The sequence below is a fragment of the Vulpes lagopus genome, chromosome 1, assembly GCF_018345385.1.
Source record: "Vulpes lagopus strain Blue_001 chromosome 1, ASM1834538v1, whole genome shotgun sequence".
In the NCBI taxonomy this organism is placed as follows: Eukaryota; Metazoa; Chordata; class Mammalia; order Carnivora; family Canidae; genus Vulpes; species Vulpes lagopus.
Genome location: NC_054824.1, coordinates 90,743,726 through 90,768,373, shown reverse-complemented (window position 1 = coordinate 90,768,373; position 24,648 = coordinate 90,743,726). Strand labels below are relative to the sequence as shown.

The 24,648-nt window shown below is 40.9% G+C and overlaps 1 protein-coding gene across 1 annotated transcript in view; it reads right to left on the bottom strand.

Annotated features, from left to right (window-relative positions):
- The window catches only part of MYH15 (myosin heavy chain 15), a 150,288-nt gene extending 137,033 nt beyond the window's left edge, over positions 1-13,255 (bottom strand). The window contains exons 1-6 of the mRNA XM_041748566.1: positions 13,245-13,255; positions 12,923-13,011; positions 8,402-8,508; positions 2,814-2,957; positions 1,211-1,367; positions 542-569 (exon numbers count right to left, since the gene is read on the bottom strand). Coding sequence (XP_041604500.1) covers positions 542-569; positions 1,211-1,367; positions 2,814-2,957; positions 8,402-8,508; positions 12,923-13,010 — 524 coding nt within the window. The 5' untranslated portion in view covers position 13,011; positions 13,245-13,255. The remainder of the gene's footprint in view (positions 1-541; positions 570-1,210; positions 1,368-2,813; positions 2,958-8,401; positions 8,509-12,922; positions 13,012-13,244) is intronic.
- Positions 13,256-24,648: the final 11,393 nt, after the last annotated feature.

Here is a 24,648-nt window from a genome sequence, read left to right as displayed (position 1 = left end):
TGCTGACATTTCACCAGGCCAACCAGTGCTCTTCCCATCAAAATTAGCATCCAATATGGTATCGCTGAAGTCTTTTCCTTCCTTTTCTTCTCCAAGTTGCATCATCTTTTACTTCCTATTTAATGTACCTTAGTCTGCCCCAATCTAGCTGCCCAGATAATAGCAGGTTACCTGTTCCATGGTCATACTCATTGAACTTTTCTCTCTGCCCAATTAGTCCACAGACCTTTGAAAATGACTATTTGGACAAATTGTTCTCCATCAGGAAGATGACTAAAATCAGCTTGTGCACTATGCGTTCTAAAAGATCTACTAAGATGGTGGAGGCAGCCTAGCGAGTACCATATTTGGAGTAGTCACGGACTAGAGTGTTATGACAATTTCCTGAGTATCTTATTCTTGCCTAGAATGTATTCTGTATGTAAAGAGCAAACAATTCAAGGATAGTGAATTTCTGTTTTATTCCCAGTAAAATGTAGGTGTCTGTTTCCATTGAACCTCTCACTGCTAGCCAAAAAGAAGAGGCAAGGCAAACACTTACGTCAAAAGTACAGACTGATTCTCTTGATCTACAAAAGAAAGGAAAATGTCAGAACATTCTTCTGCGAGAGCTTCTATGTTTTGGCAAACTTATTCAAAATTTCCTTGGTTGCGGTTTGAAGTCAGACACAAGGAAAAGGATTTGCTCCCAGCTGGAGAAAAAAATACCATTTGAATAGTACAGAGTAAAAGAGATTTTTCCCTTGCCCCCATGTATGTCAGTCATATGAACATACAAATCTCAGGCCTATTTTCTTGCTCCAAATATAAATGATAACTGACTAATGGTTGACATTTTTGCCATTTTAAGCCTTTTAAGAAGCATGGTGTTACAATAGCTACAGAGAAACTTCTTAGGCCAGAAACTCTAGCAGGTGCTTTATGTAATAAAAGCTGCCATCTACGGGGGGCTTCCTCTGGGCCAGCCACTGGGCCGAGCACTTTCAATGCATTATCTCCCTTAATTTGACATGTGAGCTAATCATCTCCAGAACCTTAGGAGGCAGGCTCTATTTTGCCCATGGTTTTATCCAAAAGAAACGGAGGCTTCAAGTGATTAGGTAACTGTAAAGGACACGCTCCGCTCACAATGCCTACATGCCTCTTTAGTGACACTGAGAAAAAGTAGATCAGATATTTTTACCTTTCATTTTGTAGGGCAGCCACTTACTGTGAAGCATATCCTGAAAGGCATTATCGGCAACAGCGAAGATGTGAGGGGGAGCTTCTGATCGCCTCTTCCCTTTGTAGGCAGCCACGACTTCTTTCTGATACACTGGGAGCCACTTGTAAGGGTTTATGCTCACACAGAAGAGACCTGAATATGTCTGAGGAAAAATATCAGAGGAGATTTCAGGAAGCAGGTTAGCAACACTTCCTGGTTTGTCAGCTCTCTCACTGCCAGATAACATTTGCTGAAATATTTACTCATAAAGGAACTAAAAAGAGGAGAGAGCTTTTGGATCCTTACAGAGAAGAGACTGTAACAGGAAGAGACAGAACCGGGTTAGAGTAGCAGCAGGGTCTGGGGTTACCTCTCCCCAGGGAGACCCGCTAACTATGAACATGTCTGACACATACACCCTTTGAAGACAGAGACAACACCAACAACAGGCTGAGCAGCCATCGGGCATTTGAGGCCAGAAGATGGCTTATGTTTCAGCAAGATTAGGAACCTGATTTTTAAGGCATGAGAAAAGAGCTCATTTGGGTCACTCAGTCACTATAATGATAGAATTATGGCCCCCCCAAAGGACACATTCTGGTCCTAATCCCTGGAATCTGTGAATACAATCTTATTCGGAAAAAGGATCTTTGTAGGTAGAATTAAGTTAAGGATCTCAAGATGCTATGTGGGTGGGCCTTACATCCAATGGCTGGTGTCTTTATGAGACACACAGAGAGGAGAAGGTATGAACACACAGAAGAGAAAGTGATGTGAAGACAGGGGCAAGAGCCTGGAGTGGTGTGGCCACAAGGAATGCCAGAAGCCACTAGAAGCTGGAAGGGTTAAGAAATGATTCTCTCCTAAAGACTCTAGAAGGACTATGACCCAGCTGATTTGATTTGATTTTGGACTTCTGGCCTCTAGAACTGTGTTAGAATAAACCTCTGTTGTTAAGCCAACCGGTTTGTGGTAATTTTGTTACAGCATCCAAGGGAAACTAATATAGTCACGTATAACAGACAGCCAAGGAGCAAGTTGGCTATATGTCATGGCTTCTATGGAAATGGAGCCCAAGTGCGACCATTTTGGTCCAATCTACTCAGTGCTACTGCTGTTGAATAGGCTCTGAGTAAACCAAAGAATCTAAGTAACCATCACCAATGTAATGGTGATGAAAAAAGTCATTCCTTCTACTGAGCACAAATGGGGTGACAGGCATTGCACTATGTACTCTACATTTTCTGATTTAATCCTCCAAGCTATCTTGGAGAACCAAGCATTCTTATTCCACTTTACGGATAAGGGGACTTCAAGAAGTTAAGAAACTTAACAACGAGTGAATGACAAGACTAGCATCTGGACACTGATCTATCAGGCTCCAAGCTTCATACCTTTAGTTTGAGAACCTAGGGAAAGGGATATGAATGTTGACAAAATAAGACGGGAGAAATGCTAGGGCGAGGTCCCTTTCCAGGGGCCATTCCTCAAGGATTATCCCCATGGAAGTCTGCTTAAGTTCAAAGTAACCTATTATCCAAGTGAGGGTTAAGAAATTGCCAATATGAGTGCCAACAGGATATTTCAGCAGTAAAGCATATATACACACATAGATCATCCAGTGGTCATAGCGCCTCTTCAGGGTATGCAGGACCGACGCTTCATTGAGATGAGTCAGCATTGCTAGATCTTCAATCATTTCACACTTTGGGGGATTCATCTGCTGGACTTCAACCTCCTTGACACTCAGACTCTGCAGAGAGGAGAAAAATCTAATATGTATTTCCCTATTTTATGTTTCTTCATTTTACCATAGATAGGAAAGAATCTTCAAAAATTCTAGAAAAAAGATAACTCCTGAGGGATGGGTCCAGAAGTTTAACCAATCCATTAGGATTGATGGGTGTTTCTTCTACCCAAGATTGCACCTTGTCTGAAGACTTAGTTTTAAAAAGTTTTTGTTGAATGAAAATATTCTATCTCACAGAGCTCTAGTCCTGTGTCCCCTCACTGACTCTGGCTACCTCTGAGAGCACACACATCATTTTTTTTTTTCCACAAAGGGTGAGGATATTTTTATTTAAATAATATTTAAAAAAAGAAAAATCCATTTTTAACTTCTAGAGCTGTTCAACTCAACTGGAAAGTTCTTTTGAAAAATAAACCTTCTATTTTGGACTTTTATAGTGAATTTTCAAACAGTGTATCCAGGTCCCCATAACAAAAGATTCACCATGCACGTTTTGAAATACCCCATGAATCACAAGTATCATCTTGATTACAAAAAAGAAGAAAAAAAGTTAAGAATTTTGGGAAGGATGGTGGATATTTTCATTTGGTAGACCAAGAGATGTCTGTAGAGAGATAGGGTATTAAAAATACAAGACATCTCTCTCTCAAATACTAAAATGATCATTTAATGTTTGGGTGACAAAGTTAAAAAAATTACACTAATTCTTTATTCAAGCAAATTTTCATTTCCTTACCTAAAGATGTGGAAAAATTTGGATTCTTGGGCCCCTCTGACATGCTGTTTTCAGGAACAGCGTTGAGATGCCTTTCTGTGGCCAGTCATCTGCTCTGCACCACACATCTGTGGTGCCTGTGGTTTGGCACTTCTCTTGATGCTTAGAAGGTTTAGAGGAAGGAATTGGGAGTGAAGGATCAAGGAGGCATATGAATCCTTCCAGACTTTCTTCAAGACCTATCTTCTCCCTCAATCCTTGCTCTACTCCCTTAGCTCATTTAAAAAAAAAAATATTTTACCATATAAACAACCTATATTATCTTGGCACAATCTTTTGCACATGTTTCAATAATTAAAAATGTTAGACTATCTCTCAGCTAGATTATAAACACCTGAAGGAGTTCTGATGGTGTTTTTATAGTTACTAAAGCATCTATTACAATGTGACACTCGTGGTAGGTACTCAATAAATATTGATATCTTGATTAATATGGATGCGTTGCTACCCAATAGTTGTTCAGAGTTGCTCTCAAAGTTTCCTAACACCATTTCCTATAGCTCTTTTCCACGTTTAATAAACATTAGCATCAATTGATGGGTCCATTTAATCCCAGTTGGTGATGGATTCCTCTTTCAAACCTCTCACACTCTCCATATTTTTTTTTTTTTTTTGAGTGGTGGAGGGAAAAGGGAAAAGGAGCGAGGACAGGGGGAGAGGGAGAATCCTAAGCAGGTCCACACCCAGCACTGAGTCCATGGCAGGGCTCAATCTCACAATGCTGAGATCATGACCTGAGCCAAAATCAAAAGTTAAACACAAACAACTGAGCCATACAGGTGCCTTCACATTCTCCAGATTCTTCAAATTCCTAACCATAATCTGCTTTGACATTGCTCCAACAGTAATCACTTTTCTTTTGAATCTCTTTAATTTCCATATGTCAAGGACTCCTTTTCTGTAGAACTTAATCAGGTGTCTTACATCTTTAAATACCTCCCCTTAGCTCTGATTCTGTTTTTCTATCTTCTTTCATTGCCTACTATCTTCCATAAGTATTACTCTACACCTACTGGTTCCCTGTCTCTGTTAATGTTACAAAGACTGTTTATATGGTGATTGAAAGTGTCACTACTTCTAACACCAGGAGGAGGAAGCCTGGAGCTAGGGAGATACAGAGTGGGGCTAAAGAAATGGGACTGTCATTATGTGGTGGAAAGACAAATAGGACAAAGCAAAATCCTTTAGGCTCTTCTTTTTACATTATTAACTTACTGCTTTCATGCTCTTCTTCTTGCGATTTCTTTTGATAATAATTATAGCCATAATATATTTACAAATCACCTTAAGTACTGTTGAAAAGACAGTTTTGGAACATGTACTCAGACAATAAAATCTCTCATTTGGAGGACTGATAAAATAGGGTTGGATCCCACTAAGAAAATGAAAAGATGGGGACGTAGGTGGCTCAGTCGGTTAAGCATCTGCCTTCAGTTCAAGTCATGATCTCGGGGTCCTGGGATGGAACCCTGTATCAGGCTTCCTGGACACCTGGGGAGTCTGCTACTCTCCCTCTACTCCTCCCCGCAACTCACGCTCCCTGGCCTACTCTCTTACATGCTCTCTCTTACATAAAATCTTCAAAAAAAAAAAAAAAAAGTGAAAAGACAACACTGGGAAAAAAATCTTTGCAAATCATAGATCTGATTAGAAACTTGTATCCAGAACATATAAAGAACTTTTATAATGCAACAACAAAAGCAATAAGCCAATTAAAAAAATGGGCCAAGGGTTTGATTAGACATTTCTCCAAAGTTACACAAGATGCTCAATATCAATGCCAAGATGATATTAGGATGCTCAGTATCATTAGTCATTAGGAAAATACAAATAAAAATCCCATTAAAATACCACTTCACACCCACTAGATTGACTATAATCTAAAAGGTAATAATATGCGTTGGTGAGGATATAGAGAAATTATAATCCTTACAAACTGCTGGCAGGAATAGAAAATGATGCAGCCATTTTGGAAGACATTTTGGCAGTTCTTCAAAATGCTAGACATAGAAGTTACCATAGGACCCAGGAATTCTACTAGGTATATATCCAAGAGAAGTTAATACATCCACACAAAAACTTACATGCTCACGTTCATGGGAGCATTATTCCCAATAGCCAAAACATGTAAACAACCCAAATGTCTATCAACTGGAGAAAGAATGAACAAATGTGGTGCATCCATACTATGGAATATTATTCAGCTATACAAAGGAATAAAGTACTGATACATGCTACAACATGAATGAACCCCAAACACTATACTAAGTGAAAGAAGCCAGACACAAAAGATCATGTGCTGTATGATCCCATCTATCCAAAATGCCAGAAGAGGCAAATTTCTCTATTGAGGAATAACATAGATCAGAGGGGATAAAGGGAGGGCAACCCATCTGGGGTCCCCTCCCTCTCTAGGAGCTTTGTACTATTGCTCAATAAACTTTGCTGCCCACCAAAAAAAAAAAAAAAAAAAAAAACAAGTGGGGAGAGAGGGGAGTGATTGCTAATGGGTACAAGATTTCTTTTGGGGATAATGAAAATATCCTAAAAATTAGATTACAGTGATAGTTGCGTAATTCTTTTAATATACTAAAAACTGTAAAGGCCATTTTTAGGTAAAAAGGCTTTGAGTGATGGACTGTAGAAAGGGCCCACAGCGACCGCCTGGTTGGATACAGACTGGGGGAACCCAACCTCAAGATATCCATACGCCCTGACACATGGGCTGCTTACAACCAGGCACAGTTACCAAAATAGGGAGAATTCCATAATTCCCCATACCTCACCTTCCCTCTAAAGCCAGCCCCCACCCCTGCCTCTGCAGACAGCCTCTCCTCTGCTGTCCTGCCCACTGCTCCCTAGCAGTGTATTCATTAAATTTCTTCCTCTTTGTTCTGCTTCAGGTAAATTCTTGTCACTGCCCAGACCACCTGCTTCCACCCAATCATCCCCCAACAGTTAAGGGCTGCCATCCGACCAAACACATTTAACCACCACCAAAACTATTAAATTGCACACTTTAAAGAGGTGAACTCTATGGTATGTAAATTATAGCTCAATAAAGTTGTTTTTAAAAGTTGGCATGGGACACCTGGGTGGCTCAGTGATTGAGCATCTGCCTTTGGCTCAGGTCGGGATCCCGGAGTCCTGGGATCAAGTCCCATATCAGGGTCCCCGTGAGGAGCCTGCTTCTCCCTCTGCCTAGGTCTCTGCCTCTGTGTGTCTCTCATGAATGAATAAATAAAATCTTTTAAAAAAAGAGGTAAATAAATATTGGCATAAACAATGATGGGAAAAAGACATTCATATCTGTTTTCTCTCTTTTAATAAGAGATTGTCCCAAGACTCATTTCAGAACCCATGTTTCCTTATTTAGGACATTCTGATTTTTTTTTTCTTGTCTATCTAGGTAAGTTCCTGATGATAAGGCCCAAGTTCTTAATTCCATTACTTAAATAAAATCTATCTAACTGGGGATTTTTTATGTCCAGATACTGTCAAAAAGGCATATTAAAATACCATAAATGGTCATTTATAAGTGGCCTCCAGAGCTTTACAACTCAAATGGCAATGCTTTAGATGATAAATTGCCCAAATATGAAGATAAGGATGTGAAAAAGAGGAACCTTCTTGGTAATGTTTGTTGTGGAGCTGAGACACAATCGGGAGACTGGAGACATGACTCCGGGCGTGGAATTGTCTAGAAAATCTACCAGGAACTGTTCATCTGAGTCAGGGCAGAAATAGGGACCAGCTCACCACCATGGGGCTGGCAGGCAACCCAAGGTCAGTGATTCATGGGAGGGTCCCGAGGTGGACCGTCTGCTCAGGGTTATCCTGCTGCCCTATACACCCGGGGGGCAGGGGAAGGGGCTGCAGGCCCCTACAGCCCTCCTTCATATGCCCTCCCCGACCCCTTACACTCTAGCTTATGCTCAACACCTGCCCTAAACCTCTTTCAAAAGGTCTTAAGTGACCTCCTAATTCTGAAACTCTGAGGCTCTCTCCAAGACTCTAACCTCTTACTCTAACGTTTGGCATTACTGACCATACCCCATCTCTTGGCTTCTCTGGCACTGTGCTATTCTTAGTCAAATTATTACTCTTTCTTTCTTTTTTTTTTAAGATTTATTTATTTACTTTAGAAAGAGAGAGCACGAACAAGCATAAGGGAAGGGGACCAGAAAGACTCTCAAGCAGACTCCCTGCTGAGCACAGAGCCCAGGGATTTGATCCCCCACCCTGAGATCATGACCTGAGCCAAAATCAAGAGTGGGATACTTAACCAACTGAGCCATTGAGGTGCCCCGAATTACCCCTCTTTCTTAATCCAAACACAACTTGCTTCAGAGTTCTTTAGGTCACTATTCACTGCAAGGAGCACCTTTAAAAAACAACAAAACTTGAAATGTTGGTGAAAGAAGAGAAAAATTGAGTTCTAGAGTCAATGATCTTTACCACTGGCAACTGTTTTACTCTGATTTACCCAGGGTCATTTAATCTTTGATAGGAAATGGAGGAGCTTCTCAAAGATGCTTGAATTTTCCAAAAGCGTATCTATCAGTGGCATCTCCTACTCCAGGTTTTTAATTAAATTATCAGAGAGAAGGCATATTTAATTATTTAAGTAAAGAACACAGTTATTCCAGAGAGAAAATAAAGATTCCTTTACCTTTCCGTCTGCTGTCTCAACAATTACTTTGCCATCATTTCCACTCCCTTTAACCTCGGCCTCCACGTAGGCATTTCTGCCATCAGGAATCCAGCATTTCTTCTTCCCTACAGAGCCAAAAAAGATTATAACCATCGGACTTGTACAAATAGATGCTGGACACTCCTGTACTGAAAGATGTGATCTCCTTTCTGCTAATTCGGCCTGGTGACTTGGAGTCACCAATATAGGAAATTGCAGGGTTAGATAAAATCGTGAAAGCTCATCCCAAAGATGACACACTGACTCTGCAGGAAGGAGAAACACTTGAGCAAGCCAGATGAGGACCATCACAGACCATTGTGCTGCAAGGAAGTTACAGGGCAACACCCTACAAGCCACTCTTCCGGACCCCAACACTTAGCTCCCACTCCGTCCCAGGTCCTGGGTGTTCATCCTAGTGCCTCCCCCTCCCCTGCTCCCTTCCAGAATACTTCACTCAGAAAGGTCTGGTTATATCTAAGTGAAAATTAGGTGAGTGGTCATGCCTGTGTTTCAGGGTTTCTTTAGAATGTCTTAATTTTGGAATAAAAGCCTGCTGAGAGAATTACGTGGTCAGAATTGGAGGAGAGGGGATATGGGCTATTTTTGCCAGACAGCATAACTGCTTCACATTATTTCCCCTATATAACATTTCTGTTCTCTGCCCCCTCACTTCCACACCCCACCCCTAAGCAAAGCAGCTGATCACAACGTGATCACAAAATGAGAAGCTTTGGGGGAAATGAAACACCCTTATAACACCTGAGACAGGCTCGCTTGGCTGCTTCTGGGCTTCTCTCCCACCTCAGACAGATGCCAGGGAATGTGAATAAGACATCTACTTTCAGGAGCACCTGGGTGGCTCAGCTGGTTAAGCATCAGGCACTTGATTTCTGCTCAGGTCATGATCTCAGGGTCCTGAGATTGAGCCCCCTGTTGGGAATCCCACTGAGCGTGGAGCCTGCTCAAGATTCTTTCTCCCCCTCTGCCCCTTCCCTGCCCCCTCTCTCCCTCTTTAAAAAAACAAAAACAAAACAAAACAAAAAACCAAAAGCACCTACTTTTAAGGGAAAGTGAGTCTTACCAGAAGCTCATGGAAGTTACAGGTCTCAGCTCATCGAGTAGGTAAGGGGGAGGGAAGAGCAGAGCACTTGGCTGGAAGAGGGAAAGTCTGAACCAATGGCTAGGAACCCAGTGCGGTGGAACCCCACTGCAACTATAGCAGGCGTGGGCAATGCCAACCCAATCACCACCACCCCCTCAACACAAAAGTTAGGAGGCCTCATTGGTGCTGGACAGGAGGCCCTCACCAGACGCTCTCCCCAGAGGTGACCGATAGGACCTGACGGTGTGTAGGAAGCTGGGCAACATTCGCCTTCCTTCCACCATGCTTGTCTCTGCAGGGGATTTTGTTGCACATTACTTTCTTGCTGTCCCTGTCTTCGCTGTGCTCCCTTCCTTGTCCCCTAAACCAATTTGCCACTAAAACTGCCTGGGAAGATTTTTGTATTCCTGTCAAACTGATTTTGCATTTGCTCCTACTTGTCGTTTGCATTTTAAATACTGGTTTTGCGCTATATTTATCATTTTGGTCTTTTTTTACAAAAACGGATTTTGCTTTGTGTTATGTCTATGAAAAGAGGCTTGTTTTTGAAAAGCACCTCTTTGCATACATTTTGTATGTTTAAGGTAAATAAATGCACTGTATTTTAAACCAAATGTTATCACTCGAAAGAAACATGGATATCAGCTGGCACAGATTTCCTTTTTTTTTTTTTTTTAGAAAAAAAAAAACTGAGGAAAGAGATTAAGAGAGTTGTCTGTAGTCACATAGCTAATTAGTGGCAGTCATTAGAATAATGACTCTAGAAATTAGATCACCCATCTCCTAAATCAGAGCTCTTCCATTACAGCACATTTCTTCCATTTTACATGCTTGGTTTTTTTTTTCCTCCCATTTTTCTCTCAAGGATTAGGTCCATCCCCCACCTCATGATTAGCCCCATCCTTTGTCCTTTAACTTGCCTGGAAATGGTAGGGGAGAATTTTTGGAAACCCTTACCTATCTGAGACCCCAGTTCCTAACAGGAATGTTTTTGAAGACAAAGGAAAGGAACTCATTTTTAAAATTTTTAAGTGTTTTGCACTCATGAATAATTGCAGAGGTGGAAAAGTAAACAGTAATGGGTTTGAGTCAGGCTACCTGGACTTTAGTCTTGGCTCTGCTAGTGACAAGGTGTGAAGGAAGGGATTCATCTCTTTGGACCTTGGTTTTCCCACCTGTATCCTCACAAGGTTTGCCTACATGATTTCATATATTTAGATGATTAGATATCCTTTCTAATATAAAGGCAACAATAACAACCAAAAAAGGCAACATGTGTGTATTGGAGAAAAAATGAAAACATAGAGAAATGTATAAAGAAAATTGAAAAAAAAAATCACCCATGGTGCACTTGGCTGGCCCAGTCAGAAGAGCGTGTGACTCTTGATCTCAGGGTTGTGTTCGAGTTCCACATGGGGTGTAGAGATTATAAAAAAAATAAATAAATAAATAAATAAAAATAATAAAAAAAAAAATAATAAAAAAAAATAAAATAAATAAATAAATAAATAAAACTAAAAAAAAGTTACCCATAACGGAACAACACAGAGATAGCCACTGTCTGAAGCATTTCCTTCCAGTCTTTTTTCTGTACTATTGATCAAGATTGGAGAAATACTGTATTCAGCTTGGTAGTTATTTGAAATAGAGTGTTTAGGTGCTCTAACATTAAAATCACTTACAAACTAAATAAATAAATAAATAAATAAATAAATAAATAAATAAATAAATAAAATCACTTACATTTAGCTTTGGAGGGGTGCTTTGTGTTTATCTCTTAAAGCACTTTCTCCCTGACACCCAGCCATCCTAGTTTTCCTTCCCAGGCCACATAATAATGTTTGGTGTTTATTTTGCACACTAATTGTTGCAGTAGGGCCTCCACTGAGGAAGGCAGGCAGAGCAAGTGTCACCATCCTGCTTGACAGATGAGGAAACCATAGCTCAGTAAATGCAGTGATTTGCTCTGATTACACCGCTGGAGAGGATGGGTGCCAGGGAATTCGAACACAAGATTACTTGCCAAATATTCTAATCACACTGCTTCCATTTGGCCTGAGTTCAAAAAAGCAGACTCCATTGTCTGCTAGCCCAGGGGAATGAGAATCTTCCTTAGTCTTTTCGTTTTTGCTGCCACTGCATTTCTATGGGGAAAACCATTTGGCCAAAAAAAATTAATTACAAATTATTGCTATATTTGAAGTAATTATTTACAGTGCTGATTCTACTAAATGCATCATCCAATTATCTCTAATGCTTTGGCCTAATTTTTATTTTCTCGCTGGCACCACTATGATCTTGTCCTTCATTATCTGACTACCTGTGATAAGCTTTTGCATGCCCAGTTCTGACCTCAGGGATAGTTCTGTTATTGTATTTGATTTGATGGATTATAATTAGCTACTCTAAAATCCAATCATCATAATGAAATCCAATGACTGGAAACTGGGAACTGATCCAGGACTGGACTCTGATGGAAATAGAATGTCCTACATACCCGGCTTGAATTATAATCGGTCATGTTAAAGTCTAATGTTGACTAATTCTGAGTACTAGAACAACAGTCAGCCCTTACGTTGCGTTGTCGAATCATTTTGGAATTAAGATAGGTAGGTGGCTTAATGCTAGATCACACTGTGAATCTGACTTTAAATCTCCAACTAGCTGAAATTCGGATGCCCATGCAGCCCAGCCACACAGAGAAGGAGCAGGAAATGTAGCATTTATTTAGAGATTTTAATGTAGAACCCAGCCTTCATCTGGAGGGTAAATCCTCATTAACCTTTGTCCTTGCCACGAGACTAGACATCAGGGTGAGCAAGTCTCCTAATTATCTCTCGTTGAGTGTTGGCTGAATGACCCTGCTGACCTGGAAGACAGCCAGAGGGCAAAGTTCCAAAATTAGAAAAGTCTGAAGAGGGCCAGGGATGACTCCTCTTTCTCCTGCCTTCCTCCAAGGCTTTTCCTTTCTTCTTGCTTAGAGTGTACCAACACCACCCCGGAGTCCAAGCTCCGGGCCCCAGTCCATTCAACAGTGTTCACCCACACTAAGCGGTTTCTAAGAAAGGCTTTATCTGGGCCCACTCCTGGGGGTGGGGTGGGGATGGGGTCTGTGCTATCACAGTGCTTCCTCCAAGAGAGAACAAGTAAGCATGGCTTGGGTTGGGTCTGCCTCCCAGCCGTCCTCCTCTTCCTTGCAGACTCATCTCTACCCAGGCCATGTAGGCCACTTAGCTCCTCAGTTGTCAGTCTAACGCTCGTTCATAGAGGCAAATATACCTCAAGCAAGCAGGTTAGGTTCCAGAATTGATGGCTCTTCTCAACCAATCAAATAAACCAGCTTCCACCCAGAAGCTATAAAATAAATGGAAACCAGCAACCCCCACAAGTCTTACCATCAAAGGCCACAGCCTGTAGCAGAAGCAGCTCGGCCTGGCTTCTTCTGAGGAAGGTCGCAGCCTCTCCAAGCTCTGACACATCCATCCTTCTTCAGTGGTCCACCAAAACAGGCTTCAGCCTGAACGTGAGCAAAAAGGGTTCACTCTGTAGAAGACAGGTGTAGGAAGGAACCGGTGGCAATGTGGCCTCAAACACTAATCCAAGACACTATTCCCTAAAGATGGACCAATAAGGGTTAAATCTTTTTAACTACCCTTCCCCTCTTCTCTCTTCGCCTGTCTCATGTGTATGACGAAGTCGGACTCAAGAACATCTTACTGTATCAGGGCCAACCAATCCACTAGGCGCAGAAGCCACCAGCATCCACGATGCTTTCAGGGGCCCACAAAAATAGTGTAATAATAATTTTATTTAAAATCAGAATAAAACATGAATATAATACTTAGGACACATGATAAGGAATCCATCCTGGGTAATGTTAATTAGTCTTTATACCAAAGCAGTTGCAAAATCTGATTTTTAATATTTTTTGTGAAGGAAGAAGCCCACAAAGACAGAAGTGCCTAAGGTCCTCATGAAAGTCATCGTGTAACCCCAAACCGTGGTCCTGACCCTGGCCAGACTGAGAAACACCCAGTTGTGAACACCGGGTGCCCTGATGGGAGTGGAGGAAGGGTTTGCAGGGATCTGGGTGCATCCGGGGAGAGGGAGCACTGTGGCCAGAGTATGGTGACAACGGGGAGAGGTCATCCAGACTAACAGCATGAGAGAGGGCAGGAGTAAAGATGTGAGTATCCCGCAGAGGCGAGTGTCTGGGAGCAGGTGGGGTGCACAGGTGAGGGGGAGAGCAGGCTGTGTGCTGAAGGCGGTGACCAGGTATGGGTGGAGGAGCTCATCAGCTCAGGTGAGGCAAGTGCGGGTCTTGGACAGGCTGGTGGCTCAGCAAGTCATCGGGTCTAAATTCATTGTGTGTTCTCTCTGTACCAAACACTTGATTTTTGATCTTCACGCTTTACATGTGACAAGCAGAAGAAATAGCATCTGGGCTCTCGTGATCCAAAGTAAGAGGTCATTCTCTCTAATTGGACAAGAAAAGTTTTAGGGTTTTTCCTTTCCACTCAGGGTTGCAGGGCAAATATTATTTGCCCCATTTTACAGATGAGAAGGTAGAGAAGGGCTTGCCAAGGTTGCTCAGCTCTGGTGCTACTCTCGAGGACTGAGAAAGAAGAAACTAATCGCTTTCTATTTTGCACGTGGATGACAATTAACTAACCCAAATCAGTAATGTATTTTGCTGCACTTAATCTACTCTTTTCTTTGTGGTGTTTGAGTGTGTCTGGCGATAGTGTTTCTAGGGTCTAAGGAGTGCGGTTTACAGCAAAGACCAGTGGCCCAGGCTAATGAGTCCATTTTCTCTCCGCCAGAAAATGAGCATGTGACTTGCAAGAAATCACTTATGTTCAATTTCCTCCCCAGCATAACCCGAGGACTAATCATAATCTATAGGGACAGTTCCTGCAGTAAAAAGCAGGTTAAGTATGCAAGGGAAGCAATGAGCCAAAGTCCAGAAATGGGACTGAGCATGGTAACATGTCCCAGGAGAAAAAACCCAAAGCTGGTCAGCTTTGTTTCCCACAGGTGACAATTCCTATTTAGGATATGTAATGATAATAATCCACATTGGACTGGATAGAAGGGAGCCGGATAGAGGAAAGCTTAGAGAGCTAGGCCGGGAAATTTGGGAATACACTCCAGGAAACACTGCAGACAGGGCGAGAACGTGAGGGAAGCAGTATTTTAGGAAAGTGGCTCTGGCAACATGTTCAGGGTGGGTTGGAACAGAGAGAAGCCGTAGTCAGGGAGACAAATTGCGAGTCTGTATTTGTGAGGAAATTGGACTGAATCCTCCCCCTTCACTCTGTGGCTTCCTGGTGGTTTGCATTCAGCACACACAAGAGCTCAGGAAGCAGATTTTGGATACAGAAGATCTGTGTGTGTGTGTGTGTGTGTGTACACACTTCTGGAAGAGATAGCTAAGGAACAGGTATCTATCTGGGGAGTGGGGACAGGATATGGTAGGGGAAGGAGACAGTTACCTTTCACTTCCTGGCTTCCTGGTCTATTTTAATTTGTGGCATGTGCGTGCATTTTCATCATAACAGATTTTTAAAAAGTAGTTCTTATTATAACACCCAAGGATAAAAAGATCACATCAAGACAGAGCACACAGCTGTGTAAATCTCTTTCCTAGTCTGGACCACTTAGCATATTTAAAGGTATACGAGGAACAGAATGTGTTGAAAGCAGCACCGGATAGAAGCCTCTGCATGTGCCCAAAGGACCTGGCAACTGTTTGGAGGTAGGAAAGTGAGGCCAAGAGATGACCCACCTGAGCACAGGAAGGATGGAATCTTCCTTCCCCCTTGGCTTCCTGCATCTGTTAACCCAATGCCCCAACTGTCCTCTGGATCCCTTCAGTTTCAAATTGCACACTTGGCCTTAGAACTTTATAGAATAACATACTTAGCACAGTTCAGTCATATCAACACCTTAAAATAGAAAATGAAAGAGCCCAAACCCCCAAAAGAAGTAAACAGATTAACCTTACCGGCAAAATAAACAGAAGGTGTAGTTTAACCTTCTCGTGATAGAGAAACAGAATTAAAGAGCTCTTTCAGAAGGAAAAGTTAATCTACATATCGAGAGGAAATTAAATTTGAGACTGACATTTTGGTGCTTTTTTTGTCAAAAGACGCTGAGGCCTATTGTAACTTGTATCTGCTGGTAAATATATGTAAGAAGCAGGAGAGAAAAAGAGAATGGGGCTGGGGTGTTGGAGAAAAGGGGAAAGGGTCAGGCACAAGGGGTGTCTGCACATTGCTATGGGCTCCCAGAGTTTGGTTTGTCAGTTTGTGTAGGAAAGATTGGGCTCTGGGAGTCACATAGCTATGCTCGTAAGTATGATGACCATATTATCTAACACCTACATATATATGTATCTATATGTGTGTGTATGTGTTTAATAATAATAAATTATTTATTTAGTATATTTATATTTAGTAATAATATATTACATATATTTAGTAATAATAAATGATTAGAAATCAATAATAAAACTATTAATGTTAATAATTAAACTTGGACAACAGATATAATCTAAGACTCCCCCAAGCAAGTAGGTATGTATGGACACCCCACTTATAAGAAAACCAAGGGCTTGGAATGACAATTTATACATCAGCAATAATGGTGCAATAATTTTTTTTTGTTTTTTGTTTTTTTCAACTAAGAAGGCTATTTATTGAAATAATACAATGATGTTACAAGGATGCATTTCATGTGGCCTAGAAAGCTGGGTGTTCGTAAGTGCGTGGTACCTGGTTGCTGGAACTACAGAATCCTCTCCTCAAACAACCACACATACCATGTACATTTTGGGGTCCTTCTGTCAGTGCATTTGTTGAGATTCAGAGACTGGTTGGATCTAGGCCAAGTTCCACACACAAACCAGTGGTTTTGAGTCTTCTGAAATTAAGTCTTTACAGACTTCTATAAAAGTAGGATAGCACTCAACTGGTTACAGTATGTCATTCTTTCATCAGAAAGTTGGACCCAGAGAGGAGCCTGAGATACTCATGGGTGTTGGCATTCAGTTTGCTGTCCAGCCAAATAATTCCTCCTATGTTGTTCTGGTCTTTATTTTTTCAGGAACTGAATGCTATGTAAACCACAATTCTCACATTTGCATTGCATGGTACAATTTCCAGATTTAAATGTATCTGAGTCACCTAGTGTACAAGGTAAAGACAGGAGTGGGAAGCCTTACATGGAAGGGAGAGTTGAGATCTGAGCTTTTCACCATGGCCTGGAAAGAATCACGTTGGTCAAAACTTGCTTCTACTTCATAGGAAATAAGTTTATGCCTGCCTGCCATGTGAGAAGTGATACCTGCCTGGGTGACCAACTGATTGGCTAGAGACTGAAGCATTTGCCAGGACATGGGACTTTCAGTGCTCAAACCAGAAGAGTCCAGGGAAAGTAGGGACAAGTTGGCCACCCTACTTTTAAGTATAGAGCATTTAATTACTTTGGGAATAAAATCTCTTGTTTGGAAATGGACTATTTTATGCTGGTTGTATTCTCTGTTGTCCTCTCTCTCCCGGGATATTTTATAAATAGTTTGTTGAAAATGTTTAGTTATTCTCATTCAATACACATTTATTACCCATATGTAATTGCCCATGCTAGGCTTAGGGGTACAATGATGGGCAGATTACACATACTCTCTGCCTTATTAAAGTAACTGATTTGGACTGGGGTGGATAGGGGAGGAGGAGGTTTCTTCTATCTTAACTATGGCTACACTTCAAGCAAATTTGTAAAGAAGAGTCTTCGTGCCCTAGGATGGGTGGTGCTAGTCATGCAGTAGAGATCAGAATGAGGGAGCCCAGGAGGATGGTAGAAGCCAGGAGAAGGGAGCTTGTACAGCCATGCCTCCCAGCTCACCACTCAGCTAAACCTTTGCTGGGTTATGTTATTCTGAATATGAGATGCCTTTCCTCACACTGTTGTTCCACAGGCCCCTTCACTGCCTCATCATCCTCTGCTTTGGGGGTTCCAAATGGAAGGGTTACTGTCCTGACCCTTGTTGTCCACCAATGTAGAACCCTAGGAGTCATCTCCAATTTCTCCTTTTGTCTCATGCCCACATTCAGTTGATCACCAGGTTCTATTGATTCTATAATTATCAAGTCTTCTCCACTTTCAGCAGACAGTGTTGAGTGTCTGCTGGGCCCACACTCTTCTCTGAGAAGTGCCTGCCTTCACCGAACAGGCATAAACCACAAGCTGTCAAGTCTGTAAGGTGACACTGGCATCCTGGCCCAGCTGATTAGACACAGTATGAGCGCCTGATCCAATCAGGGACAATTAGAGTATCTTTCCTATCTGGAATACCGATTTGGAACCAAGGTGACTCTCTTAGTCTGTGCTTTTCGCTTGAATGGAGTGATGTGAACCTGGGGATTGAGGTTGGCACTGTGGTGTGGTCACGTGGCGCCACATGCATGCTAATCAGCAGAAACATCAATAGAGAGGGAATCACAAGAATGAAGAAAAACAGCAGTAAGGGAACAAGGGAAGAAAGAGATTGTTTGCTTGGGTTCCAAATAGCTTTCCGGTTAACAGTATCTCTGGAGACCTAGGTTCAATTCCTGCCTTTGGTTTTCATAGGATCTTTCAATAACCTGCTAATAAATTCCTATCTCTCCTCTCCCCTCTCCCCGACTTTAAATTATCTTGAATTTCTGTTTTTTCCATCAAAATATTTCTAAGACATTACATCTGATTCTTTGTCCTCATATAGGTTCTTCCTTCTTCTCCTAAGACAGTGTGAATATTGTATATAAATGCTCAGCGCAATGCTGTGTGTACTAAGACTTCAATCCATCTTAACTTCTTTTCTTACTATTCAACAGCATTTGTGCAGTCTTTAAATGCTGTGCTGGAGATGCAGGAGGGTGGCTTTGCTTTCTAAATTGCTTAGTGGGTTTGAGATGTGCAAAACCATGACAGAGAATAGTACGACAGGGAAGTAGAGAGGGCAAATCGAAAAGCGGCAGCTTTCGCTGGGTAGTTGGAGGTGAGACTATAGTATTGTTCACCCAGGCAGTACTCTGTTCTGGAAGATCCTACTGACCCCAGTCCTCTCCCTGTTTGTCTATCATTGGCAATCTTCTCTCTTTCATTCAGGGCTGGACAATGCATTACTGGTGGGAGGCAACACAGAGCCTCTCCTTTGAAATCCATATCACCTTGGCATTTTAGTGCCATAAATGTAAGCAGAAATTCAATTAATGCTTATTAATTACATTGTGAAAAGAGTTAAATTATTCTCATGTTAGCAACCCCAACAGCCTCTCAGGTTGGTGTCATCGTAATTGATTAGATTCACTCGAGTTCTTCATCAAGTTAGGTTATTATGCATGTTTACTTTCGAAGGCTTCCACTGCTGGGAAACCATAATGCAAGTAATAAGAAGAAATATGAATATGGCTCTAAGTAAACAAACACGAAGACTCTCTTGACAAAGCCTCTTCCATTATTAAAATTGGAGACGAAGTGCCTGAAAATGAGAATGGATTTATCCAGATGTCAACAGAGGAAGGAAGAATTATCAGGCCCTTAAATGATTCCCAACAAGCTGGAACATGTGTCTCAAGGCAGTAAGTGAAATACATTTAGCTACAAGGCCCAGTGAACACCACAAATCTGGGGAAATGCTGCAAGATGCTCTTAATTAGGGGCACTAGTGGGTAGACAAATGATGCCAATGTCTCCCTAATATTCATGCTGCTGGGATAGTGTGTTATGTGCCTCGATTCGGCAAGGTTTACTCAGTAGAAAATTGCTAATTGCTTAGTCTTTATGTATAAATCTACCGCCCCTTAACCAGCAATAGTACTTGCATTTTATTTATTTATATGTGATTTAGTTTTCTAGAAAAGCAGGGGCTTTAAGCAGGTTTATCTCCTTGAAAGAGAAATGGTAAGACATTGAATTGAATTACAAATCAAGAGAGTTGCACAAATTATTGATTCTCTGAAGCACTCATTTCAAAGGGTGATTATGATCATGACTACAGGTATCCGGGCAATCCAGTTCACACTCCGGGTTCTTTTTCCCTCTTCCTGGTCTACCTATAGCCCACTGTCACTTAGCCCTTCTTCCCATCACTCTACAGAAATTGTTCTTTGTAATGATCTCTTATAGACAAACCAACGGTACTTTTCAGTCCCTAATGCTAATCCCACGTTCTGGGATATTCTCTCCTTTTTGTTGTCTTCCCTCGTGTTCATTAAGTAATCAAAGGTCCATCCCTAATCAACATAGTAGGTATCAGGGACAAGTCCCTTCAGCTCCCTCCTTCCAGGGGCTCTCCTCTCCCAGTTTCGCTTCCATCCTATCTAGGACCATCTCATTCTACTCTTTCTCTTCTCCCAATCTGGGATCAAAACTCCAGTTTCTTGCACTCAACTATTTGCTACTTATCCAGAGAAAGAAATTCTGATTAAATTCTTTCATGCATTCATTTTCAAGTATGTGCTCCTAAGCAACATGGGCTAAAGGAGCAATAAGACCTCAAGAAGTTCCCACTCTAGGGAGGGCTGAGCCACCTGGATGTGTGTTAGCTCTTACAGTTCGAATGAGAAATGCTGGGACAGTGCTCTGCACAGGACAGCTCAGGGAGGTGTGACCCTCTCATCTATAATCGTATTTTTAAAATAACACTTTGTGGGGCACCTGGGTGGCTAAGTGGTTAAGCATCTGCCTTCGGCTCAGGTCATGATCCCAGGGTCCTGGGATTGAGTCCCACATCAGGCTCCCTACAGGGAGCCTGCTTCTTCCTCTGCCTCTGTCTCTGCCTCTGTCTGTGTCTCTCATTAATAAATAAATAAAACATTTACAAATAAATAAATAAATAAATAAAATAGAACAAAAATAACAATTTGTAACTCAAAGGAATCCTAAATGTCCCTAAAATGCTACCTATAGATTCAGTACCAATACTAGCTTTGAAGAGTAAATAATACTTAACCATTTATGAGGGCTTACTGTACACCAGGAACCAGATTAATGCTTTACATGTAATAACTCTTTTAACCTCACAGTAGCTCTATGAGAGACATACACAATAACTCACATTATATAAAGACATAAAGATTTAGAGAAGTAGATGTCTCTGGTATGGAATCCTGATATGTGCAAGTCATCCTTCACCTTCACATTCAATCATTTGCCAAGTTCTGTTGACTCCTTGTTTAAATATCACTGAAATATCCACATCTTTCTATTCCCCTACCAGCACCATGACCAAGGCCACTACCATTTCCCTCCTGGCTTATTGCTTTACTCTTTATTGGTCTCTCGACTGCAGCCAGAGTGAAGCTGTGTATACAGGAGCATAATCATATTACTAGTTTATTTAAAACCTTCCCATGTTTTTTCATAAGATAAAGTCCATCACAGTAATAGGGCCTGTGGAGCTCTTCACCCCTTAGCCTGCCCTATTTCCCCACCCCATCTCCCTTACTCTCTTGTCCCCAGGTAGGATGTGAGTGGAGTATTACTAGTAAATGCCAAGAGCACTCTCTGATTTCTGGATGTTCACCCAGGATGTGACCTGCTCTGTCTGGAACATTCAGGCCTGTCTCTTTCCCTCTGGCGAGTTCCTAATCATCCTTTGGATTGCCATTAAGCAACATTTTACAGGAAGGTGTTCCAGTCTAGGCTGTGTCTTAGATGTGTTCACCTGTATCACGGTGATCTTTTTTCTATATTATTATTATTTCTTGAATTGTCTATCTTCCCCACTAAACATAAGCAATCATAGGGTAGGGATTAGGTCTGCTACATTCAGAGTGAACTCCAGTCCTTTGCACAGAGTAGGAATTTAATAAACACTTAGGTAATGAACTAACAAACAAATTAAACCCATCAGTCTCATTCTGGAGTTCATGCTTCTAAGTTTGATGCTGTACTGACTCCTGGCTAAGCTCCAGCTTAGGAGGAATCATGTCCTTGGTAAAAAAAAAAGGCATATAACCAAGATGCAACATGTCTTTATATGTAACACGTCCTTGGTTAAGAAAGCATCATCAGGGCAGCCCCGGTGGCACAGCGGTTTGGCGCCGCCTGCAGCCTGGGGTGTGATCCTGGAGACCCGGGATCCAGTCCCACATCGGGCTCCCTGCATGGAGCCTGCTTCTCCCTCTGCCTGTCTCTGCCTCTCTCTCTCTCTCTCTCTCTCTCTCTCTCTCTGAATAAAAAAAAATCCTTAAAAATAAGTAAATAAGTAAATAAATAAATAAATAAATAAATAAATAAATAAAGCATCATCACTGGGGCACCTGGGTAGTTCAGTGGTGTAGTGTCTGCCTTCTGCTCAGGTTGTGATCCCGGGTCTTGGGATCGAGTCCCACATTGGGCTCCCTATGAGGAGCCTGCTTCTCCCTCTGCCTGTGTCTCTGCCTCTCTCTCTCTCTGTGTCTCATGAATAAATAAATAAAATCTTAAAAAAAAAGAATACAACATATAATGCATATAACATACAAAACATGTGTTAATTGACTGTTTATGTTATCTGTAATGCTGCCAGTCAAAGTTAAGCTATTAGTAACTAAGTTCTGGGGGAGTAGAAAGTTATAGGTGGATTTTTTGGAGAGGGGGTGATTGACATTCCTAACCTCCATGTTGTGCAAGTGTTAATTGTATTGGGGCAGAAATTTGAATTGTATTACCCCAAGATTTTTTAATCCTTAAAATTCTAGAAATAAGTTCTCTAACATCAGCTATCTCAGTGATCCATAATTTATAGGTGAGTATAAAAAGGAGCAGCAAAATAATTGACTGGCCCCAGTTCACCAGGAGAGCCAGGCTGAAAGCATGAACAGTTTTGAGCAGAGTTTGGAAAACAAAATACTCATGATAGATATATAGGGAGGAACCAAAGAAAATACAGATTTGGAGTTGTATCTTTGTGCTTCAGGCTGAAGGTAAAGACACTCTCCCATAAAATACTGGTAAACACCATAAGCACAGAGTAAACATTAGATACAATTGAACATTGTCATGATCTAGTGAAATATTCCTTATCAGTGACCCATGACAATAGCTTAACATCTAGTTTAGAATTGCTGATGCTATTATTCAGAACAAATGGTATGCATGAAAATATGTTTAGTGATTCTGAAAGGTGATTTATAATATAAATTCAAGGTATTATTTGTATAATTTTCATTGTTTTTGTATTTTTCTCTTTGATATGACCTTAACTCAGGATAATTATGAGTTTTAAGTAAGTACAATTATAATCAACATCTTCACATGATATTCAAAGACATACTTACCTAAAATAAAATTGGAATATTATATATTCTAGTTCAAATAAATTCAACAAATACTTTTGAACACCCAATAAGAGCCAAAAATTGGCAAAATACTTGAGAAACCAGAGTAATTAATCCATAGCTTCTGCTCTCAAGATTTAACTCTAGTAGGAGATAAGACTCATCAGCAAATCATTTTTAGTATGATCAGTGCAGTAATGGATATACATTTTCCAAGAGACTACAATTAAAATAAATTGTGGTTAAAATTCTTACCTCAGAACAATTCCATTCTATAAATACATTGTTTTTTTTTTCTTTAGCTATTTCATTTCATACAATGGATAACCCCAGAGGGGAAAATATCAGTAAAAATAGCCCTTGTCTTTTATACCTGTCATTCAATGAATTGGTGAAAAACACAGAGATAAAAACCTACCTTGGAAAGACCAAAAGAAATGAGCAGACCAGTGCTGAACAAGACTTTATACCCTTTGTCAAGGTCAACGGTGACAACCTTAGTTAATTTTGCCATTGTTTCTAAATTTGTCTGCTGGTTTTTGAGAAGTTGAACCCATGGATCTGAGTTTGGCACCCAAATTGTCTCTGAGGCAGGGGTATTAGATGCCAGAAAACTATTCCCTTTCTATAACCCAACTCCACAGACTAATTTGACTCATTCTCTAAATGCTTGCTGCATAATAGGATCAGACAAGATTAATTAAGAGAAGCAGCAACACCCCCTCTGGCGGAATCAATTTTGGCGTCTTGGGCTCCAAGTCTTGAGCTTTTTGAAGAATTAAGTTAAGGGTCTCAACATTTTCCATAGTGCCAAGGAAACAGTTAATAATAGTTATCTATACTGTTTGTTTAGGCCATTCTAAGACTACAAAAAAAAAAAAAAAGCACATATTAATGATTTACTATGTTCCAAGCACTGTTCTAAGCACTTTGCATATATGAATTCATTTAAGCCTCATAATAGCCCTATATGGTAGGACTTTTATTATTCCCATTTTACAAATGAGGAAATAAATAGAGGCCGAGATAAGCTAGTACTCTTTGGAGATAAGATTTGAGCCTAAAATTTTGGGTTTCAAAACCTATTCTTGTAACCATTATGATATATGGTTATTAGATCATAATTTGGATAATGTTCGTTAACATCGTCCCTCAAAAAGTGTAATTTCAAAAAATTTCCTTTCGTTACAAGGAAATACCTTACGATTTGCTTCTTCCAACAGCCAGGAAATTTTCTTTTGCTGCAGTCTAGGTGAAGCAAACAGCTAACCAATTGCTATAAAAGGGGAAACAGCCAGACAATGCCTTTGGCTTTGAATCACTTTTCCAGGACTTGAAAGCTTTTTGCAAAACCCGAAAATGTCTCCCTGGAGCAAGGGACTTTCTGAACTACGTTTAAAATAACTTGGGAAGTGATATAAAAAAGTAGAACTCTTTTAGGTTATAGGAAATAGCTCATGCAATCAGTTCTCAGTACTGATGGGCCAGCTCTGCATAACCATTCCCCCAAACCAATTAGTTCATCATTCCCCACTGGGGAAAAAGAGAAGAGTGTGGAAAGACACCTATACTGAAGCTTATTATAGCAGTGTTGTGGGCAGAAGTGGGCTAGTAATAAATACTGAAGTAAGTACTGGATAATTATAACTAATCAGTTATGCTAAAATGAGCCAATATGGCAGCCTAATTGAGATGATCCTTGTTGCTTCTTACAGGAATGCTATTTAATTAGAAGGTAAACTGACAGTCAGCAGTAACCTCACAGAATCCCAGGCAACATGAGATGAAGCAAGAGAAAGATCACCCTGGCTGGC